Source organism: Solanum dulcamara, chromosome 1, assembly GCF_947179165.1.
Source record: "Solanum dulcamara chromosome 1, daSolDulc1.2, whole genome shotgun sequence".
Taxonomy (NCBI): domain Eukaryota; kingdom Viridiplantae; phylum Streptophyta; class Magnoliopsida; order Solanales; family Solanaceae; genus Solanum; species Solanum dulcamara.
Genome location: NC_077237.1, coordinates 256,885 through 279,999, shown reverse-complemented (window position 1 = coordinate 279,999; position 23,115 = coordinate 256,885). Strand labels below are relative to the sequence as shown.

The window sequence follows — 23,115 nt, the reverse complement described above, 5'->3', positions numbered from 1 at the left end:
CCACATATATATATCTATATCTATATATTTGTCTTGTACTTAATTATTTCTTCCCTTTGTTGTCTTACCAAAAACATTATGTATAATTAGAAACTTGCCACTTTCATCCAACTGGCACAAAGCTTCATATAGTAGTAGTATAACATATATATTTTTTTCTCCCATTATTTTTTTTCGACTAGATTTTAGCTGTCATTATTTTCTATTTTTAATTTTGGTTTGATTTCACTCTAATTCACAAAAATAAAAGTAAGATATGCATATATCTTACCTTTTACCTATTCCGTTTGTGAAACTATATTGAGTATGTTGTTGTAATAGTAGTAGTATTTTTTTTTATTAGATCATTGATACTTAAAAGCAAAGATGAGTGATGGTATTAAATCTTTCAATAAGTAGTTTTGATTCCTCAAACTTGAAATATTTTTTTATTATACTTTTAAGCCACTTCTCATGTTTGAACCATTTTTGCCCAATTTTGTGTCATCAATACCTCATTATCTGAGTTTTTTTACCAATGAGTACTTGTTATTAAGTTCACCAAAAACCAATGTTTTAAGGAGTGTTTAACGCTCAAGCAATTGCTTAGTGTTAAGTAAGAGGTTTTATCAAGGAAAACATCATAGCTAATCCAAATTATACTTCTTTCTCTTCTACTCCCCCTCCCCTCCCAACCCCTCCACCAAAAGAAATAAATAACGAGCGCTCTATCCAACTCTTATTATAAATTATTTTGTATTTAAAATTTACTGCTCTGATTAATTCAAATTTATGCAGCGTAAAGCTCATCAAATATTGCGCTCATAACATTTTTTATTTTCAGAGCTCAAAACCCGAGATTTATTATTATTATTTATTTTAAAATTATGGGGCTGGTTATAGACATGAGACTTGGTCACCTACCACATCTCTTCTGCTTAAGCAAAACTTCACAAAGGCAGATTCTCCGTACAAGGGTAGGAAAACTTAACCTGTTGTTCTCTAGCTAATAGCAATTGTCTTTCTTATTTTTTTACTTTGATTTGACTATATTTTCTAATTATAAAATGCCACCTAGTGTCCTCCATTTTCTTATTTTTTTCTTTTTTCGTCCTATATAAAAGACAATCATCAAGAATATTTTATAACAAAACCATATTATATATATGTAATAATAGAAACGTTTAGAGTCGGTTTACTAACTTTATTTTTAGTCATGGAGTTGTTTGTTAAAAGAGAAAAAATTATTGGAATTTGTCAAAGTTAAAATAAAACAAATGGCAATTTAGAAAATATCATAAGGCACACCCGGGGAGCAAGAATTTTAAGCTTATAGGTACATGATTCTAGTCATTTTAAATTAATAATTTTCTTAAGACAAATAGAACGTTGAACCAAAACTATTGAATTCAGTTGAATCTGTATTTTAGTTCGCCGACGGCTTTTATTTCTGGAGAGTTCTTCATAGAAAGAGGACTCCACTTTTTGCGGCCAATTTTGCTTATAAGTAATGAAACTCTTTTAAATATCTTTCATTCTTCTACATTTTATACAAAGTTGTTCCATATATGATGTATATCTAAACACTTTCTTTCCTTAAACGTCCTTAATATTTTTCACCAGTACTATTAGTTTTATATAGTATATAATATATTGTGTTAATAATTCCTTGCACTCGCAAGCAACTTGTAGAAGAGAGAAAAAATAAAGAAGAAAAATGGCAGGGTTTGAAGAATTTGGAGATGAAGAAAATTATTTTGTTGGCCATCATACTGATGCTGTTATCTTTGAACTTAATAGTTTGCACAACCAAATCAAAGGTAATTTTATATCCTCCTTTTTAGCTTATACCCAAAATTCATTCTTGTGCACCTCTCGATTATTTCATCAACTGCTTGTTTTATCTTCGCAAGTATAAATACTTAATCATGACCTTATACATTTGAACATGAAAATTCTTGAATCCTCTTGTGTTTTTACAACCTTCAACCTTTCATTTGTCGAATGTGCATGTTCATGACCTTCTCTCATTTTTTCCTCTTTTGAATGAACATGATCAACAATGAGAATTCATATAACTTACTTCAACGTTGGTATTATATTAAGGCTTAATAGTTTTTCTTTTAAATCAATCTTGATCTTCTCTTTTATGAGAGATATGAACATATTGCTTTTTTATTCTCTATATTTGCATCTACTATTATCATTTTATGATTTAATTCAACTACTTTTTAACCACATTTTTCATATGAAGTGTTAAAAAACGATTATGAAAATTATATGCATATATTTGTGGGAATCGGTACGGTTAGATGACAGATAACGTAATGGAAGATGTAGGCTGTTGTAAACATTCTATTGGACAAAGAATATATAAATGTGTTTGTGTGTGTTTAATTAAGGTTAATTTTTATTTCATCGAAAATGAATAATGAAATTTTTATATCATTATATCACTCAAACGATATGTATAGATAACTCTTTAGAAAAGTGGGACTATGATTTTGAAAATAAAATAAATTACCAGTTGTAACAAATACGAATAATGTAATAGTGTTAAAATTTTTATCATCGATGTAGATAGGTTAAAAGTCCAGTTTCCTGTGACTTTAGGTAATGTTTCATTTTCATGTTATTGATTTCAGCTGAAGTGTTTTCGTTTTTAGCAATTATTCTTTTTGTAACTTAAAGGGAGACATTTGTGATGCATATATTACATTTAAAAATATTTGTAAAATTACAAGTTATTGAATTACTTCGAATTAATCTTGATTTTGAATATATTTTTCAGAGAAGGATCGAGAATTTGGAGCAATTCAAAGTGAAATAAAGGCTTTGAAAGCAACAGATGCTCTCAAAGATAAGGCACTCGAAGAGGTATTTTTAATGATGAATTTCGCGAATGATTATTAAATTTTATTCATGTAACAATAAAATTACAAAGAGTTGTTTGTCATAATGAAGCAATTGATCTCAACCCATTATAATTTTGCATTTGCTAAACTTTATACGTCCTACAACATAAAGTCATAAGTTACTTTAATTTTGTCATATTAAAGTAACTGAACTAAAATCAATGTAACAATAAAGTTTGATCGTTATAGAGGTACTTTAATTTTGTCATATTAAAGTAATTGAACTAAAATCAATGTAACAATAAAGTTTGATCGTTTACCCTCTATAACGACAAAAACCTACATACTATTAAGGTGATTTTACTGTTATAATACTTAAGGTTATTATCCTTGAAATTAACAAAATTTACTTGATAATCCAATTGCATTTTTTTACAGCTTGGAAGTAAAGTTCAAAGACTAGAAGAAAAACTGAAAATAAGTGAAAACCTTCTTGAACAAAAGGTTTGTCATTTTATTTATTTTCCTTAATCTAGTTCAGAAAGCAGTATTCTATCTATGTTGCTCAGACTTTTTAAAAATGTAGAAGGGTGCGTGTTGGATTCTCCAAGAGTTGTGTATCTTTTAAGGATCTGACACGGGTACAACTATAATTTTGGAGAGTCCGCAAAACATAGGTATTTACATACTAAAAAAGGTCGTAAATTGTTTTTGGTCTTTGATCAAATGTTGCAGAATCTTGACATCAAAAATCTCTGTAATGAAAAGAAAGAAGCTCTGGCTGCACAATATGCTGCTGAATCAACACTTAGAAGAGTGTATGCAGACCAGAAGGACGACGACTCGCCTCCTATCGAGTCCATTATTGCTCCTCTTGAAGCAGATATCAAGATGTATAAGAATGAGGTAATGTATAGACAGTCAAACCTCGCTATAACAGTTATCCGATCTATATATAACAACATTTCACTATAACAGTCAAATTTCTTTAGAACTGTTTTTTCATGTTATGTAATGTCATATGTTCTCTATAACATCATTTCGCTATATCAACCAAAAACATCTCCGAACACATGATGTTCAAAACTTTTTTGTTTTGTTTTGTGTTGCCATTAACTTGTGTTTTTTTTCTTTCTTCAGATTGCAGCATTACAAGAGGATACAAGGGCTTTGGAAAGACAAAACAAGTCAAAAGAAGCAGCATTGCTAGAAGCAGAAAGGATACTAAAAAGTGCTTTAGAAAGAGCACTAATTGTTGAAGAAGTTCAGAATCAGAACTTTGAGCTGAGAAGACAAATTGAAATCTGCCAGGCATGAGTTACAAAACCAGAATATAACAAGTTGTGTTGCTCAGAATCTTCAAAAATGTTGATGAGTCGTGTTGGATCCTCCAACAATAGTGCATTTTTGGAGGATCCGACACAGATGTAACAATATTTTTGCAGAGTCCGAACAACATAGATAAACAAGTTAATAGATAGCATAAACATGAATTGCTCCTCATCTGCATGCAGGAGGAACACAAAATACTTGATAAGACAAACCGCCAAAAGATTTTAGAAGTTGAAAGGCTTACCCAAACTATTAAAGATCTTGAAGAGGCAATTCTTGCTGGAGGAGCAGCTGCTAACAAGATTCGCGACTGTCAAAGACAAATTTCTGAACTACAAGTAAAAAAAAACCGCGAAAACAATCCATCAAAGTCACAAAACTTAATTACTCTTTAATCAACTGATTGGATCTTTTCATGAACATGTAGGAAGAGAAGAGGACATTGGAAAGGGAACTATCAAGACTCAAGATTTCAGCAAATCGAGTAGCAACAGTCGTGGCAAATGAGTGGAAAGATGAGAATGACAAAGTCATGCCTGTTAAACAATGGCTAGAAGAAAGAAGGCTTTTGCAGGTCACTAGAACAATATACTAATAAGTCTGATCAAATGAGTTATCATACTTAACTAGTCAATTTCTTTGAGTAATTTTGTGTTTTTGGATTGTAGGCGGAGATGCAACGATTAAGAGACAAGCTCGTGATATCAGAGAGAACTGCTAAGGCTGAAGCACAAATCAAGGTGAGCTTTTGTTTTTTACATACAGTCAGACCTCGCTATAACAACTATCCTTTATAGCAACATTTCACTATAACGACTAGTTTTTGTTTAGATCTGATTTTTCATGTTATGTTATGCTATATGTTCTTTATAACATCATTTCACTTTAGCAATCAAAAAACATCTGAACAAACGATGTTGTTATAGAAATGTTTGACTGCATATCATATCCTAATGTTTTGATCTCTTATCTGTTAACCATTTATAGGACAAGCTAAAATTGAGGCTCAAGACCTTGGAAGAAGGGCTAAAGCAAGCAACAAGTGTCTCTGTCATTCCTAATGGATCGCCAAAACCTCAAAAGACTAATCATTTGTTTAATATTTTGTCGACCAATGCTGGATTGAAAAAGAGATCAGCGTCTCAACCAAGGGCGTCAACCATCAAAAAAAGTTCCGAGCAGCAAAGTTTGGAGAAAAGAAGGTATGATGCTTCGAAGCAATTCAACAAGGAAGGCTCGGGAGATAGCTTGGTGAAGAGGTGCCTGTGGGCTTCTCGAAATAAGGTTGTTGACAATGCTGAAAAGGAAAATTCAGAAATCAAAGAAAATTCTCACGGGCAAATATATAGCAAGGAAATGGCAGATATGCAGAAAATCAAGAACAGGGCTGGTGAACATGAAGAGAATAAGAACAACACTGGAAGCAACGAGAGACATGATAACGATATGGTATCAGGACTTTTGTACGATAGGCTTCAGAAAGAGGTGCTTTGTTTGAGGAAATTCTGTGAGACAAAAGAGTCTGCTTTGAATGCTAAAGACGAAGAAATCAAGGTAAACTATCATGCCCTTTCACCATCAAATACATAACAGAAATATCACAATTCCTTTCAATTTTTTTAATTTTGTTTTTTGTATTTTCCAGATGCTAATGAAGAAGATTGAGACATTAAACAAAGCCATAGAAGTTGAATCTAGGAAAATGAAGAGAGAATCAGCTATAAGAGAGAAAGATTCAGTATCATCGACGAAGACAGATGACAATGCAAGAAGCAGAAACTCATTAACAAGGTCTGCATTTGCTCTCTTCTTTTTTATACTTTCTATGTAGAGATTAAATCAATCATCCAAATATATTACTTTATTTTGTTCTGCAGCTCCATCAGGGTCAAAACATATTGAAGAAATACATACGTTTGTAGAAAAAAGATCGATCAGATTCCTTTGTTCATCAGTGTAATACATTCTTACAACACTTGTATATACAAAATGTAATTGAGTTGGGTAGATACAGAATAAAAGTTGTGATTAATTTGTGAAGTGAGGAACTAATTCAATCATATTTTGGAGAGTGATTCCATATTGTTATTAACTCTCGTTGATTCGTTTTGCCTATATCATTTTGATAAGCTGTAACTATTCGAAAATGAGAGTGGAATACATGTATTCAAGTTTCAGAAATTTGTATTGTACAATGCTACAATCAAGAAACAGACATTTCATTTTTTTGGGCTTATAATAGAGTTAAATAAACAAAAGGAGAAAGTGAAGCTTTGTATCTTATGTTATACCCCTGGGCCCTGATATTAAACTCTGGGATGGCAGGTAAAAATGGCCACCCTTCTTGATATCTCCATTACAACAATAACGATGTCTAAATCTCAAACAAGTTGAGATTTGACTATATGAATGCTCACCAGAGTTATTATGCAAAATAAACGTAAAAAGTACTAGAAGCTCTCAATATTTTCTACTGGCATAAACATAATGTAATGATTCATCGTTCATTGGCAGCAACCCTTCTTTATCTGGCTTGATATGGGCAACTGGTGGAGTTTCTTGATGTCACCTCTCTCCAATATGTTCGTTTGCTCATGTACAACGGGAAAAATGGTGTTGTTTTTGCACCAACACGAAAATATTCGTACGCTCTTTCTCTAATAACTCTACAACTCTCGAATTGTATCTAAACATGGCCTCCATTTCTTACTTCTTCTTTTTCTTCTTTTTTCCCCGAAGGATCGAATGATTTTTCCAGATTGGAGATCTTTAACATTGTTCAAAAAGATCTCCAATTGTTCTTTCGTTAATACAATCTTGACTCTCTGATTCTTGCAACTATTACGTTGATAATGAACCTCCGCGGAAGTCAACTTCTGGACTTGCTGGGAGCAAATGTCTGTTTTCTCCAGCAATTCATCTTCTTCCTCGAAACTCAAAACTCTTTCTTTCCGTATGTTAATGCAGTTCCCCATGATTTTATTATTTTGCATGTACATTAGGACTAATGAATAGCTGTTCTATATATATACAGCTGCTATAATATGTCCCAGACAAAGAAACGTGCAGGCAACTTTCATTTTTCGTCTAAAAAAGCATTTTACAGTTTTCAGCACCCTGCATTATTAATTAGTTTCAAGAACAAGAAAGATTAAAGTATTACATGGAAGTCAAAACTCTTCCATTATTTTATTATCTAAGACTATTTTAAGGCACCGTAGGAGTTGAATATTGTTACTCCATTATTTCAGAAAGTCAAGAGAGGTGCATCATTCACTATACATTGCACCAGTCAACTCCTTAAGTCGGTACCTAATTTAGACCAACGTACAAAAATTGAATTTAGAACTCAGTTACTAACATCTGATGTGTCGATCCTCGAATTTAGAACCATAAAGTTCAAATTCTGGCTCCGACTCTGCCTAAGATGATGAAAGAGGAGAATAATCTCCAAGATCAAAGGTGATTGGAATCTTCCATTTATCATTTGGACAATGTACAATATTCAGGGTCGAGTTGTTGACCACGCCAACTTGTAACTAAGCAAGTTCAACGCGCCTTAATTAACGTGATGATGCATTTATAGGCCATAGCTCTTAAGAGTTGTGTGCATCAGAAGGTAATAAATAGACAGTCGGGGAAAGATGCAGAGAATATCAGGCTAGCTAAGCTTATAATGCTGAAAATGGGTAGGTGTAATAAATGGAGAAAAAACTGGACTTAGTTCATGAGCTCAAGCCTAAGTATATATGAATGACCTGATTCCTTGCTTTATTAAGTTAACAATGCCAAAATTTTCATGAACTTTCACTACATTGGGACAACATATATCAAGAATACCTGAATTTCGTGGCTAACTAGCTAGTAACAGGGAAAACGAAACACAATTACCAAATAAAGTTGAACATCCAATTACATGTAGTGACATCCAGTCCTTCACAATATTCCTGACTGTATGCTTGTTGCCTTGGTTAGGAAAATAGGAAAACAAGCTCTAATGGAGATGGTAGGTCATGTTATAGAGAAAGAGTAAGTGATAGCCTCATAGGAGGATATATTGGTTAACAGTGGGGCGGAAGGAAGAAGATAGGCTAGGCGTACTCCAGATGGTAAGGGAGAGCTCTAAGAGATTGAATCAGGAGATCTGGTGCTGCTCATCTTGATTTTGGTGTAACCAGAGTAGTCGGTGCTGCTCAAACCATGGATGGATCAAATGCAGATCACATTTTCTCCCCCTCTCCCCCCCCCCCTCCCCCACCAATAAAGCAAAGCTATCAGCAAAACTGAACATCTTGATTTTGATCTCAAATTTAGTCATTTGGTTACACTGTCTATTTTATTTTTAAGTATTTAATCAGCGGTGCCCTCCAGTGTACAATGTACGGCGAGTATACTCCTTTTTAACTCTGATACTAATTTTCTTGAGCAATTGAACAGTTGGTATTAATTTAAAGAAGTATGTGCACAGGTAAAAACAATGCTTATTATATGAAACCAAGAATTCTTTTTAGTCATCACAACCATCCTTGTCAATAAACTTAAGTCGGTAATATTAAGAAGAGATATCATCCACTCCATTTTTTATACAAAAGAGCTAGCTATCCAATACAATGAAAAACAGTAACTTGGTGTGAAATACTCCTATATGAATAAAACAGTAACTTAGCGCCACAGAAAATGTTTTCCATCAGCTTAATTTAATGTTCTATGCAAGATATGGTTACGATAGAATCAAAATATTAATATGATATCTCATTCATTTTTCCTCAAATTCTTTTTCTATTGCTGATTGCAAGAGATAGACTTGGATAGCTACTGGACTCAAAATTCAAAACTCGCCATCTAGAAACAAGAGGTATCCTAAACAATGAATAATCTACTAAAGGTACCTTTTAGATGTAAAGAGTAACAAAATCTCTGTAGCACAAGAATCATCAAGGCCAGAGAGCAAAGAACCCTAAGTCATTGCTAAGCAGCAACCACCTCTTGAGCACGCCTAGACTCCAACCATGATGTAGCTGCAACCTTTGTAGTCAAAAACCACCCAGCCTTATCAGGTGCCTCATGGAATGGAGCGTTTAATTCCTTAAGGTGCGACTCAAATACACTTGCCAGACCTTTCTCGGAATATTTATGTTTTCCATGTCCTGTGTTGATTCCCAGCAATGATGGGAACTCTTCCCCACTTTCAAATGCTTTGCTCAAGTCGTTCATCCAGATGTGCAATGCTGTTAAAGCGGCCCCAAGTGAGAGGCTCTTCAAATGCAACGACCATTGAGTTGCAGTTCGAGACATAATATCAGTATAGATGTTGAGAGTTAGCCCAACATCTAACAACTCACAAGCTCTCTCCAACTGGTTAAGGTTGACACATATGTCAATCAAACAGTTACAGTAAGCTTTCCGTACATCTGTAGTTGCACAATCCAAAAGTTCAGCAGCATGTTTCTTAAAAGCCCCTTCTTCTTCAACAACCTCTTCATCCACCAAGAGTTTCAGCACGTAACCGAGCTGCGGATTTGCCCTCTCAAGGCAGATAGTTAGCTTATGAAGGTCTTCCTTTGCTGTTTGTGTTAACACATTTAGAAGACAACCGGTAAACCGCTCATCTGCAGATAATCCCAACTCTGATAGCCTATCAAATGTTCTTACGACATCATCTGTCCGACCTGCTTTTCCATAACACTGAATAAGCGAGGTCAAGACAAAGATATTCGGATCAAACCCTGCTTCCATCATCTCATTCAATGTGGATTCTGCCTCCGAGACCTTCCCACTACATGAGTATATGGTGATTAGAGAAGAGTATGTCCAGCTGTCAGGTTGGCAAGTCCCTGAGGCTGAGCCTTTCATCTCCTCAAAAATGTTAACGGCCTCATCTGTAAGTCCAACATCAGCACACATTGCCAAAAGTGTATTATATAGTACCACACTCAGCTCCAATCCCTTCTCCTTCATTTCTTTATAGATTTTAAGAGCATCTTCACTATAACGAGCCCTACCATAAGCCCGAATGAGTGAAGCATAGGTACCCCAACTTGGTTGAAACCCATTGCTTAGCATTTCCCCATAGATGTTCTTTGCCTGCCATGGCCTCCTAGCTCTTCCCATAGCATCCAACAAACTGTTATACACAGTCATGTTAGGATTTACACCAAGCGCTTTCATTTCCTCATACACATTCAAGCACCCATCAAAATTCCCCGCAGCCCCATAAATCCTAATCAGCGTCGCAAATGTTACAGCATCTATACGCCATTTCTCTGTTCTCGCACGATCATACAAATTCAATGCCATATCTACATTCCCAGCCTTACCATAAGCATCAATCATCACAGAGTACGTAACATCATCAGGTTCACACCCAAAAGTAGGCAACTTTTCAAACCATTCTATAGCTTTTTCAGGCAAATTACACTGCCTAGCACAACTAATAATAGTCGAGAAGGTAACATTATCAGGCTTTACCCCTCTCTCAAGCATTTCATCAAACACCACCTCTGCTCTATCCAAATCCTTATTTTTCCTCAAAACTTTCAACGTCACATTATATATAATCACCTCTTTGCTCAATTTCAACCTTTGTTGAAAATACTTCAAAGCCAGCAACGCAGTTTCAGCATTTGACATGTTATTCAAAGTCACAACAGCATCTTGTTCTACTATTTTGTCACCCAAATCAGCTAAAACATTAAATACATCTTCTTCTACAGGTTTACAAGAATCCAGAGACTCAGCCACTTTCATTAGAGAAGCATACCTGAAATCATAAGACTTCCGCTTCAGCTCAGAAGCTCGTGGGCTATTGGGGTTGACCCAAAGCTTGCTTTTTGAGGAAGAAACAGCTTTTCTATCTGGGTATTGAGAATTATTGGGATTTGAGACCTGGGATTGTTCTTGAAGTGACACTTGGGTCGTTCGGATACAAGATTTGGAGTGAAGTTTGAGGGGGAAAATGAATTTTTGGGGAGAAGTGAAGTTGCAGAAGATGTTGGATTCATAGAGAGGAGATAGTGTAGAGCTTGGAGTAGACGCCATTTTCTTGGAGCAAAGCTTTAGCCTTGCTGCCTTATCAACTATGGTGTTTGAGAGAAATGGGAGAGGTGAATTTGATTATAAAAAAAAGATTGACATATTGCCCCTTATAAGTTTAGGATTTTGAACAATTTATCCCCTAAACTTTTGGAGTATGTATTTATTCCCACTTGCTTATTCATGCAAAGGTACTAGTTTTGCGGCTTTGGATAGCCTTGGTGAAACTGCCCATGAATCCCTAATTCAATAAGATTGTTGAAGTAATTGTTATTAACAATGGATGAAAGAATATGAAGATTTTTTCTTTGACGCTAAGGATGTTGTCGATATGATTTAGAAATGAGTGACTACGTCATGGGTGTAAAGATATTTGGATGCTCTCGTGCATGTTTGATCATGTTGATTTTATATATATTTCTAGATGTATGAATAAAATAGTTCATAGTTTAGCTAGATTTTTTATTTCTTTGTTGAATGAAATTGCTTGATTGAGGGTTTTTTTCAAGTTGAATTGTACATGATGTCAAAGGTACATTTAAAATATGTAATTCCTTACAAAGTAATACAAATGGTTAATTTCGATGACTTTTTTTTTCACTTATAGGCTATGTGGAAAACTGTTTATCTTAAGAAGGTGATTACATATTTTTTAATTTCTAAAATGAATGTTATCTCTTAGGTGATCAATATGCGTTTGTTTTTTGTAAAATAGTTATTTGAAAACTATTTCAAGTAAATATGCATTCCTCATTTTTTTTCTCGACTAATTAAATATTGAAGACTTTCTCTTATTCTAGAACAATTGGACTTAATTAGTAGTACAATACTTTTTTTTTGCTCGAACAAAAATAATACTCTTGTTACAATATGGAAACTTAATTATTTTAATTGAGTGATACACAAATTGGAATTAGAAGAATTTTCAATCGAACTTTTCAAAAAAAAATTGAGAAATCACACCACTAGACATGGTTTTGAATGTATAACAATCTGTAAAGAAAATAGACAACCAAATTAATAGGAGCCCATAACAATTGGGCCACCTTACATAATTGAGCATCCTGTGGCATTTTCATTATTTGAAAATAGACAACCAAATTAATAGGAGCCCGTAACAATTGGGCCACCTTACATAATTGAGCATCCTGTGGCATTTTCATTATTTGAAAATAGACAACCAAATTAATAGGAGCCCATAACAATTGGGCCACACGTTACATAATTGAGCATCCTGTGGCATTTTCATCATTAAAGTACTGATCACATCTGCTCACACAACAGCCCCTACGATAGCCATAAGGCCCACACCTACACCCACACCCACACCCAGGCCCAGGCCCATAGCAATATCCATAGTTACCGGAACACGGGGGAGGAGGGACCGGTCTTCCGTACAATTGATAACACGGGCCCCCGGTATGACCTTCGTAGCATTGTCCACAACAATATCCATGTGGCGGTTGTTGTGGGTATTCTTGAATTGGCATTGGCGTTGGACATACTGGTTTAGGTTTAGGTGGTTCTTTGGGCTTTTCGGGCTCTTTGGGCTTATGTTTCTCAACTTCTTTCGGCTTTTCAGGTGCCTTAGGCTTTTCGGGCTCCTTAGGCTTTTCAGGTGCCTTGGGCTTTTCGGGCTCTTTAGGCTTTTCAGGTTGTTTGGGCTTTTCGGGAGGTTTGGGCTTTGGAGGGTCTTTGATTTCAATGCTTTTGATTACTCCACATCCTTTACAACACAATTTGTCACGAAGTTTTTCAGGATTGCAGCAAACAACAGTGATTGTGACTGTATTGCACTTTTCATCATATATTTGGTCTCTAATTTCTATTCCCCCCCAAAAAATAAATTGACACCACAAGAAAAAAGGGAAAAAAATCAAATTAATTCTTATTCAAATCATGATATTGAAGAATTCAAGAAAAAGAGACTTACGAGGGAATTTACAGAGAATTTTTTTCACCTTTTTGTAGCAGCTGGAACATTGAAGATCAACCTTGAGTACCATGATGGTTGTCTGATAATTAAACAATAAATTAAGGTGGGGTTATTAATTAGTAATTATAAGCACACAATTAATCATAGCTCTTATAGAAAGATTTATCAACAATATTATGCAAGAATGAACTTTTTTTGTGTGTGAATGTAAGTGAAAAGACAACATGAGAAAAAGAATTATGCACAAGAAAATTCAAGATTGTATGATCAATCGCATGTATTAAATTCTTGATCAACCGCTATTTAGAGATCGATCAAAATCTTTTTAAAATACAAAAATTGAGTAATTTTCAACAAATTAGTAAATCCGTACCTTATCACCACCCATGGTTGATACTTAGAGAATAATGAATTTTGTGTGGAGAGAAGAGAGTGTAGTTTTAATGAGAATATGTACTAGCTAGTATGAAAGAAACATCAAAACGTCTTTTGAAGAAAAATAAAATGAAAAAAAAAAAAGAAGATGGAAAATGGAAGGAATAAAGTAGGAAAACGTTTTAAAAGTTAAATGGAAGTTGAAATTCATGATATCATCAAAATTGGCAGCCACTAGAATTGATGACGATATATATGTACTCTCAATTTCCATGAACTAGCTTTGATGGTCACATCTCACCTTCCCTTTGTTACCAAGCAAATATACATAGTAGAATGTTTGTTTTTTTTTATATTTCTTTCGTATTCGAACCACTTAAATTTTGAATTCACACATTATAAGGTTCATTTTAAAAGATTTTCAACAAAAAAATTTTTATTTTCAAAAAATCAAACGCAAAACTTTGATTAAGGGTGAATGAATCACAATCATCCACTACAATTCATATTGATACATAGAAAATATTTTTTAAAATGATTTTGCTAGGGTTACATAATCAGGTCATTTATAAATTAATTACAGATAAATTTCATGATGATAAGGATAGCAATGTGATAGAATGATCGATAATTAATCTATTATAACATGTCAAAATTATACTCCCTTCATTCAATGAGATTCTTAACTACTTTAGATTTTTTAGGAGAATAGTTTGGAATAATGAAAAGGACAATAGTAAAAAGTTGCATTTTATTAATGTCCTAAAACATTTTTTTCAAAAATGTATCATACAACAATAATTCGCTTAATATGAACTAGGAGTGATGCTCGTAAGAAAAAAAAAGAATCTCTACTTTATCATTAATAAGAGAGGTACCTTTCAAGTTGGATAGAATTAAATACTTTTGATCCAAATTATTTATGTGGTAAGAAATTTATTTAAAATTTATCGAAATTAGTTGAGTTGGTGCATTATCCCCCACAGGTGTCTAATTCTATAATGTACCCATTCAATTTTACCTAATTTGTAATCATAAATCTTTTCCACTTTTTTCTCTTCTAGAAAAGAGTGTAAATGACTATAATTAAACATTGTTGACACATAAAAGAATTAGACTAATTACAAAAGTTTTAAGTGGATGTGATAATTGTGGTGTACGGATTAATTTGTGCATCTCAACTAATTTTTGAGGTATATGTTATTTTTCATCAATACATGTGTCAGGTAAGTCTGTTCATTCGGGTTTGGACATTTGAGAAGATATCACCTAGCGCTTTTGACTTCATTGAATTTGAATCTAAGAACTCATAATTTTCAACTTACTTTATTTCCTAGGTCACACCCTTGAATGCCTAATCATGTCACCTTTTAAATTTGATCGTTTGGAAAGGTCAAATAGTTTCAAGAAATATATTTAGGATTTAAGTTTATGAATACATCTTATCCCAATATCAAATTAATATTTCATAATAATTGATCCATATTAAATATTTATAGATATTTAGTGAATTATTAAATAAAACCAAATTGATAGCGAAAAGTCAAAGGTCAACATCATTAGTACTAAAAACAGTGTAATTCTTTTATTTTAGGTAGTAGTTTAATGTCAAGGTGGGTCGTGAGGGGACCAAACTAAAAATTCATAAATCCAAAGTGATGGGTGGCTCATTTCGATTTTATAAGATTATGTTTGAATGATTACGAATAAGGATTTATAAGTGTAATCGTCAAGTCAAATCGAATTAACGAACAAAGTTAAATCGATAAAAAATTAATTTGTGGTTTGATTTGGTTGGTTTGGCGTTGAAAAAAATAAAACGATCATTGTTGGTTTGATTTGATATTAATAGAAAAAAATTAAATCGAATCCAAACCAAACCGACATAATACATATATAATTTTATTTTTTATATACACAAAAAAATATTTATTATAATATGCTTTGTAAGTATTTTTAAAATTGGTCTATAGCTTTCAATGTTTACATCTACTATTTCATATTTGAGATTGTAATATAGCTAAAAAAAATTGACATGTGTTGTGTCTTTTCGTGAGTTTTTGATATGTTTTTCTAAAATAATGTCTTGAAGATGACATTGTACATCTTAATTTTTCGATTTTATTTATTCAAGTGTCTTTGAGATACCAATAAGCAATATAATCATACAATCATGGGAACAACCTTCAATTGAGAACTTTCAACTACGGCATTAAATCACACGATCAAGGGAACAACCTATTCAATTTGATCTATTTTTCAATCACGGTATAATTGTAAAAAAATTGAAAAGACCAAAAAAATCAATTAAAACTTAAACCGAAAAAAGGGTATTAAATTGGTTCGATTTGATTTATAAGTTTAATAAATCAACATAATTAATTTTGTTATTTTTAATGAAAAATCAAATCAAACCGCATGACGTACACCCTAATTACGAATATGAAGAGAGAACAATCACTACGTTAAAGTATGAATTGTGTAATGAATTTAATTTCTCGAAGATTATAAAAGTTTGTACAAATCATTTTGATTGATGTCCTTTTTAGATCAGTGCCCGTAAAAGATCACTTCCTCTATAAAATCAATGCATTTTTGTATATTATAATTAACATATTAAAAAATAAAATATTTGTTAACTACTATTTTGATGGACGATTATATGATTAAAAAAAGTAATATTTATTTATTGTATATATTCCTAATTAGGAATAAGCAAAATTATCAATTTATTTATGTATAATAGCTATAGTTTAAAAATATTACAAAATATCACTATATGTTTTCTTATAGCAAAATATTTAATTTTAATAGTTATAGTTTAATATCAGATTTAACTCAATTTTAAAAGATAATTCATGAGGTGAGAATTAAAAAAAAAGATAATTAAATGACAATTCATTCCCTTAACGATATGGAATGTTTTAGCATTATCATGATATCCTCCTGGGATTTCAGTATTTAACTCATCTCTTTTGATCGATTCTTCGAATTGTCAGAATTTCTCATTCGATCAGGTTTAGGAGTTCCAAAGAGAGAAGCGAGCCATGCTAGCCTAACAACGTTTTTCAGCAGGAAGCTATCGATGCCTGACATCTAGAGCACAAATAATTATTTCAATATGATGATTTTAGTTGATATTTATGAAAGAGATATAAATATTTTGAAATATGAAAGTGATAAAATTAAATGGGTAATTAAGCTCAATAAAATATCCCTTGTGCCTAAAATCATGCATAAAATCATTGGTCAAAAATCTAACTCAGGCCTCATTTGTTTGCACTTAATGGAGGACTGAATCTTAATCATTCATATTTAATCCATTAAGTGTTTTTGGTTTTTAGTTGTGAATCTGAACCATTCAAATTCAATTCATTAGGTCAATTTGTTTCTTTTTTTAAAAGTCCTCTGAACGAATCACATTTGTAGGAGGGTCTTAACAACATTCAAACTTATTAAATACGCTATAAGATAATTACAGATCACCTCTCTCGCTCTTTGCACGACTTTGTTCTCACTGCTATAAACCTTCCTTCTCTCTTTTCTCAATCAAACATCAATTTTTTTCTCTTGAACTGGTAAGTTTTCATAAACTTTACAAGTATTTTTTTAATATTAACAAATTTTATAGGGTGTATTGATGTTTGTCAAGAACTCTTGTTTCAATAATATTTTTGGTGTATTGATGTTTATCAAAGATTTTAAGCGAAAAAAACACTAGCTATGATTAAAAAAATTAATTATGTATACATATTTGAGGTTTCTTATTAGAATTTAGTCTTAGACTATTGATTTTATTGAGACTCTTTGATCATCAATTCTACTTGTGAGATTACACTAGATATATTATTATTGTTGAACTACATACTTGAGGTGTTTTATTAAAAAAATGTTTTAGACCACTAATTTTATTGAGATTTTGTATGATCAAACCCTCTATGAAATTACATTAGATATATTATTATTATTGAACTATGTATATACTTGAGGCCTTTTATTAGAATTTTATCTTAGACCACTAATTTTATTGAGACATTTTGATTTTCAAACTTTCAAACTCGCTTGTATGATCAAATCTGCTTATGAGATTACACTAGATATTTTATTATTGTTGAACTAGGTATATACTTGAGGTCTCTTATTAAAATTTTGATTTAGACCACAATTAATATTTTAAAATATTCAATAAGTCCTTGTATATAGTTTTGACATTAATACTATAGTAACTTGTCTTTTCAATTTTATTAAATTCTTAGTAAAATAACAATAGAACTTTATCTGACATTTTTAAATTTTTTAAATAAACTATTTAAAGTTAATATACTAGTAATATTTTTGAGAACTAAAACCAAGGTATTATATTGCAACAAATGACTAACATTTTTTTTAACTTAGAAGAACTTTTTTCAAGTTATATACTTATTATTGAACTATGTATATTCTCTTATTATAATTTTATTTTATGCAACTAATTTTATTGAGACTCTTTAATCATCAAACTTTTTGGCTCATATGCATATTCAAATATTGAAAACAAATAGTATTAATAATTTAGTGTTCAGATCTGGAGACCACATCTTAATTATCCGATGTGTATTCAAATCTAGACATCTAGATCTTAATGCACATCTTAATATTCAAATACTTATTCAGATTCAGACGTCTAAATCTTAATGAAAACAAATAAAATCTCAATCTGCTACGTTTTGTAATATAAAATTATATTTAATAAATAATAAAAATGTTTTTATCTTTTATAATATAACGTCTTTATGTGATATGATTTCTCCTTAAATAATAAAAACTACTCTAGTCGATTTGTCCAAGAAATCACATAGTGGAATATTTTGTCCATTACCAAATTTGGAACACGGTGAATTTCTTTTTTCCTTTTTGTCGACGTACCTAAAGTGTATCATTTTCCTTATTGAAATAGGAAATCTTATTAGTTACCAAAAAAAATAAAAAATAGAAAATCTTGTTTACTCTCTCTCTATATAACATAGCACATCAATTATTCATAACGAAATTGTTATTTTTCATAATCACATTGCTTTCAAAATTTTATCGATAAATTAATCATGTTAACGGGAAAGATTGGATGCGATTAGTTGAGTAAAAAAATGTCAAACGAATAATTTTTTCAACAAAGTCTAGCTTGCAGCCGCAGATCGTCTTCTCCTCCTTTCTTTTGAAGTTCCACCACATCTATTTCCTGCTCGCTTGTAGCTGTTGCCCCTGAACCTGAACGACTTTTATGAGCTTTCTCAGTAGTGACCGACTTTATTTTAACTCCACCTAGACGGAGATTCATCTGTTCGATCATTTCTCTAGGTTCTCCTGATCAAATTGAGAGTTCGCTTTGCCAGAAAATTGTTTTTGCTTTTTTTGCTAAAAACTTTGGAAAAAGTCACCTACAGTGGCAGAGAGTTTGATAATAGCATTTTGTGGTGTATACAACTGATCATAAGTGTTGAGATAATCAGACAATTATTGTACATATCTAAAGAGGAGATTGGTGTTCCAAGTGACAACAGTAACATATTATCGTGTGATGAATTATTAATGAACTACATCACATCACTCATTAAAAGAGGACCAATAGTTGCAGATGTTCAGAATGCTTTGCTTATATCAATCTGATGCTCATCAATATCAATTTAAATGTACTGTTAAATATTATTTTTTGTAATTGTTTCTTGATATTCCTTTCATTCCTTTCGTTTGTTGTAATTGTTTTTGATAGTTTATTCTCCTAGTTTGACGGAGTTAATTTTTCATTTAGTTTAACGTTTCCTTATATTTGCCTCTCATAAGGTTCAGTAACTAAAAGCATTAAAAGAGAATTCAATCCTCTTCTTGTTAAAGCATTAAAGGTCCGTATTGTTCTTTCCTGTTAGAGGATTCAATCTTCTTCTTGTTATGTTCTTCTCAATAATGGTGATGGCTAGACCATCTTGCGTGCGCTTCGAATAATTTTACGAGAATTATCACTATATCATTTACTACTTAGGTCACACCCTAATGCCTAATCTTGTGACCTTTTAATTTTGATCGTTTAGGAAAGGTAAAATAGTTTTAAGAAACGAATTTAGGATTTAAATTTATGAATTCATCCTACCCCATTCTCAAATTGATATTTAATAATAATTAATCCATAGTAAAATATTTATAAATATTTAGTGAATTATTAAATAAAACCAAATTGATAGCGATGATATAGAAAAGCCGAAGGTCAGCATCATTAGTACTAAAAAAATGTGTAGTTCTTTTATTTTAGGTAGAAATTTAATGACAAGTTGAATCCATGAATCCAAAGTCATGGGCGGCTCATTTCGATTTTATATGATGACGTTTGATTAATTACGAACAACACTCATAAAAGATCACTTCCTCTATCAAATTAATGCATTGTTGTATATTATAATTAGCATATTAAAAAATAAAATATTTGTTGATTATTATTTTGATGGACAATTACATGATGCAAAAAAAAAGTAAGAGAATCCATATGGGCTTCAATGCTTCTGGGCTTTAACTAACTTCAAAAGCTTGGTCCCAACTCCCAACATATTGGCCCAGTTATTTTATAATGACTTTTTTCTGGGGTCAAAATAATATCAAAATGATTTATAATTATATGACTTCTTGGTTGTAACATGATTAAAAATTGAAAGAAAAAATTGTCTCGATCATACATAAGTACGAATTAATTAATTGATTTTAGAGATCGAGCATTTTGTACAAATTAAGAACCAACGCAATCAGAAAACTTGCAGCAAAGTAGCACCTTTATCGTCAACAACAATAATAATAACATATCTAGTATAATTTTATTAATGGGAAGAGATAGATGTACGCATACCTTATCCCCACTTTTATGGAATAGAGAAGTTATTTCTGATAAACCTGCTTAAAGTTTGTTTGCGCAAACTTACCGTCGATGAACTTATATTTTGGATATGACGGAATAAAGATCGGTACATTTTATATCAATCTAAATATACCAAAAATTTGAGTATAAGTAGAACAACCACAACCACAAAGCATTCCTCTCAATACACCATAAGTAACGGGCCATGAAATCAAGAGTTCGTACACAAAAGCCCATAAAAAGTACTTAGAACCTTACACTGTATATCATTTATGGAAAAATTATTATTTGAGTCAAAAAAGTTCCTTTTTGTAGCTAAATTTTCATTAATATTTAGAATCATTAATTAGTCAAATGACTTATATATATTTTTTAATTTATTTTTTTGAAGAATCTATGTTTAAATTCATATTTCTACTCTCGTATTTTAAACCTCTCCATAAAAAAAGATCGCGCAAAGAACTCTTACGTATAAATATAAAACAAAATTATAAATTTTGAAATAAAATTGATAAAAGACCACAAAATCAAGTGAGGGGAAACTTGTATTTTTATGTATATTGTCTTTGAGGGGAAAAGCACAAGGGTGAGCAATGCAATGATAGTGGTGACCAAGTTGTAGGCATCAAGTTGCTTACAACAAGACAAAAGGTTGAGAAATCAATCACCTTCAAAACTCTCTTTTCCAAAAAAATAAAAATTGAATTCTGCAGAAAAAATAGCAAGGAGTTTTTTTTTTTTACTCGGTGTTCGGAGCATGTATGGAAACTTCGACTAAATTCGAATTCCGACTGCAAGGTCCATTTGGAGTGATGCTCCCAACATAATTTTCTGCACTCAAGACTTAAACTCGAGATTCCTAATTAAAGGTGAACCAGTTCGACCACGTCAATGCCACGTTGGTAAAGAGTTGTTTGATTGTACCAAAGACCAGATAACCATCGAGATAACAACATTTTATCACCACACATGTCACTTCATCCAATGGTCATCACACACGCTCCAATAGAGGGAAAAAATCAATTTTGTAGTGTGTTACAAATATTTAATTTTCTCCATTTTAATTTGTTTTGTCCTATTTTGTTTGGATATGAATTTTTCAAAAAGTAAAAAGAGCTTTTGAATTTTGTGGTCAGTAATTAAATATATATATTTAAATGCTTTTTAATTTTATAGTTTTAAATATGATATACGAAAAGTTAAAATTAAAAAAATATTAAAACATAGATATTCTTTTTTAAACAAACTAAAAAGAAAAGTAGAATAAACAAATTGAAATGAGGAGTATATTTTTAGTTATTCTTTTTACAATAGTAAGATTCAAGTCAATTTACACGCACCTCGACCATAAAATTATAATTATTTCTCTTTCAAAAATGACTTTTTTGATAAGTAAACTTATTAGATATTTATCTAAATCAGTAGATCCCATATTAAGCCTAAAAGATATTGGTGTCAACAATCTAACAAGAAAAATAACTGCTCAAGCATGTGAAGCTTCTCATCTAGTAGATTAGTAAAATTCACTTGATCATTATAATACAACCTTGAGTGCTTTTAATATAAAGATAAGTGTCAAAAACACACTTAAACTATTCTTTTTTTTTGAGTTTCATATCTAAATTATTGGGAGTGTGAGTTTCATACATAAACTATCACTTTTCAGTTTAGGTATGTTTTTGACACTTATCTCTTTAATATATGACAATTTTTATGAAATATGATTTTAAAAAAATACAAAAAATGTAATAATGATAAGAATCTCTTATATCTATTTTTGTTCAAATTGTAAATGGTGATAAAGAATCTCTTAAGCCTCTTTTCTTTTCTTCAACTTTGATGGATCATCCTCTAAGTCATTGATTTGTATTTTGTACAACCAACTACTAATTTTTGTGGATTTTCAATTTTTTCCCATTTTCTTTTCTTTTCTTTTCTGTTTATTTCACTCATTTTCATATAATATAGGAAATTGAAAGAGGGGACCTTTGGTACATTCATCTAATAATTTAGAGATTTTATCCAAAAAGTGTTCTTCCTTTGTCATATCTAAAGTTTACTAATTTTCTTGGCCTTTTTGGGTTCTCAAAGATATTCTTTCACATTAATTATTATTATGGTTAACATAGACTTTGAATTGGTCTTTTTGGAGAATAATTAAAGATAATTAGATTCAAGACTTTAAATTTGTGAAAGATAAATAGTTATTGCATCAACTATTTGCTTTGTTAATTGGAGTAAGTTACCATTGCTAAAAGTGTTGAATTATCAAAACTGCACATCAAGTTTAACTAATCTAATTATAGATCGAGTAGATCAATACTCTATTTCAACTAATCATTTGATTTTTTTTTTCCGCCCGATGTTCGAAATCTGCATTAGAGTCCTAATTAAATTCGGATCGTGCACTATAGGCCTATTCGGGGTGACACTCCTAACATGATTTTCTTCATACCTAAAACTTGAACCGAATACCTCTGATTAAGAATGAAATAATTTCACACCACAACCCATGTTAGTATCATTTGATTTATTTATGTTTAGTACACTACTAATTAACCCCCAAGAAAGAGAGATGATAACTCAAGTGCATCATATATGTAACTTTCATATAAATTATATATGTATTAATATGGAATACACACATAAAGCGCGTTCTAAAAAGCTAGTCCATTTTAAACAAAGATAGGAAATAAAAATAGTGAGTATCAAAAAGACAAATAATTAAATGG

The 23,115-nt window shown here is 31.6% G+C and overlaps 3 protein-coding genes across 5 annotated transcripts; 1 reads left to right on the top strand and 2 right to left on the bottom strand.

Moving 5' to 3' along the window:
* The first annotated feature begins 1,537 nt into the window (after positions 1-1,537).
* On the top strand, positions 1,538-6,384 carry LOC129895826 (microtubule-associated protein 70-5-like). 2 transcript variants are annotated; one of them, XM_055971601.1, is made up of 11 exons: positions 1,538-1,799; positions 2,771-2,856; positions 3,273-3,338; positions 3,570-3,740; positions 3,975-4,145; positions 4,349-4,504; positions 4,594-4,740; positions 4,835-4,906; positions 5,154-5,720; positions 5,812-5,957; positions 6,044-6,384. In XM_055971601.1, exons 1-11 carry the CDS (start codon positions 1,697-1,699, stop codon positions 6,066-6,068), a joined length of 1,710 nt encoding a protein of 569 aa, XP_055827576.1. In that variant the 5' UTR covers positions 1,538-1,696; the 3' UTR covers positions 6,069-6,384. The 2 variants fall into 2 exon arrangements, with proteins under 2 accessions (XP_055827576.1, XP_055827582.1); XM_055971607.1 differs by lacking the exon at positions 3,273-3,338.
* A 2,502-nt stretch (positions 6,385-8,886) lies between these two features.
* On the bottom strand, positions 8,887-11,291 carry LOC129895815 (pentatricopeptide repeat-containing protein At4g16390, chloroplastic). The gene has a single exon (XM_055971592.1). It carries the CDS (start codon positions 11,202-11,204, stop codon positions 9,135-9,137), a length of 2,070 nt encoding a protein of 689 aa, XP_055827567.1. The 5' UTR covers positions 11,205-11,291; the 3' UTR covers positions 8,887-9,134.
* Positions 11,292-12,170: 879 nt separating this feature from the next.
* LOC129885618 (protein PYRICULARIA ORYZAE RESISTANCE 21) lies at positions 12,171-13,615 on the bottom strand. Of its 2 annotated transcripts, none has more exons than XM_055959968.1 (3): positions 13,508-13,615; positions 13,132-13,213; positions 12,171-13,023 (listed from the first exon to the last, which is right to left on the bottom strand). In XM_055959968.1, the coding sequence occupies exons 1-3, from the start codon at positions 13,520-13,522 to the stop codon at positions 12,416-12,418; spliced, it is 705 nt and encodes a 234-aa protein (XP_055815943.1). In that variant the 5' UTR covers positions 13,523-13,615; the 3' UTR covers positions 12,171-12,415. The 2 variants fall into 2 exon arrangements, with proteins under 2 accessions (XP_055815943.1, XP_055815951.1); XM_055959976.1 differs by having other exon boundaries at positions 13,160-13,213; positions 13,508-13,611.
* Between the last annotated feature and the right edge of the window lie 9,500 nt (positions 13,616-23,115).

Bases quoted from the DNA above. Each gene is read 5' to 3' on its own strand.
- LOC129895826 (XM_055971601.1), top strand. From the start codon at position 1,697: ATGGCAGGGTTTGAAGAATTTGGAGATGAAGAAAATTATTTTGTTGGC. The intron at 4,741-4,834 runs GTCACTAGAACA...TTTGGATTGTAG, and splicing joins AAGAAAGAAGGCTTTTGCAG to GCGGAGATGCAACGATTAAG. The intron at 5,721-5,811 runs GTAAACTATCAT...TGTATTTTCCAG, and splicing joins CTAAAGACGAAGAAATCAAG to ATGCTAATGAAGAAGATTGA.
- LOC129895815 (XM_055971592.1), bottom strand. From the start codon at position 11,204: ATGGCGTCTACTCCAAGCTCTACACTATCTCCTCTCTATGAATCCAAC.
- LOC129885618 (XM_055959968.1), bottom strand. The intron at 13,024-13,131 runs GTAAGTCTCTTT...GGGGGGGAATAG, and splicing joins AATTCTCTGTAAATTCCCTC to AAATTAGAGACCAAATATAT.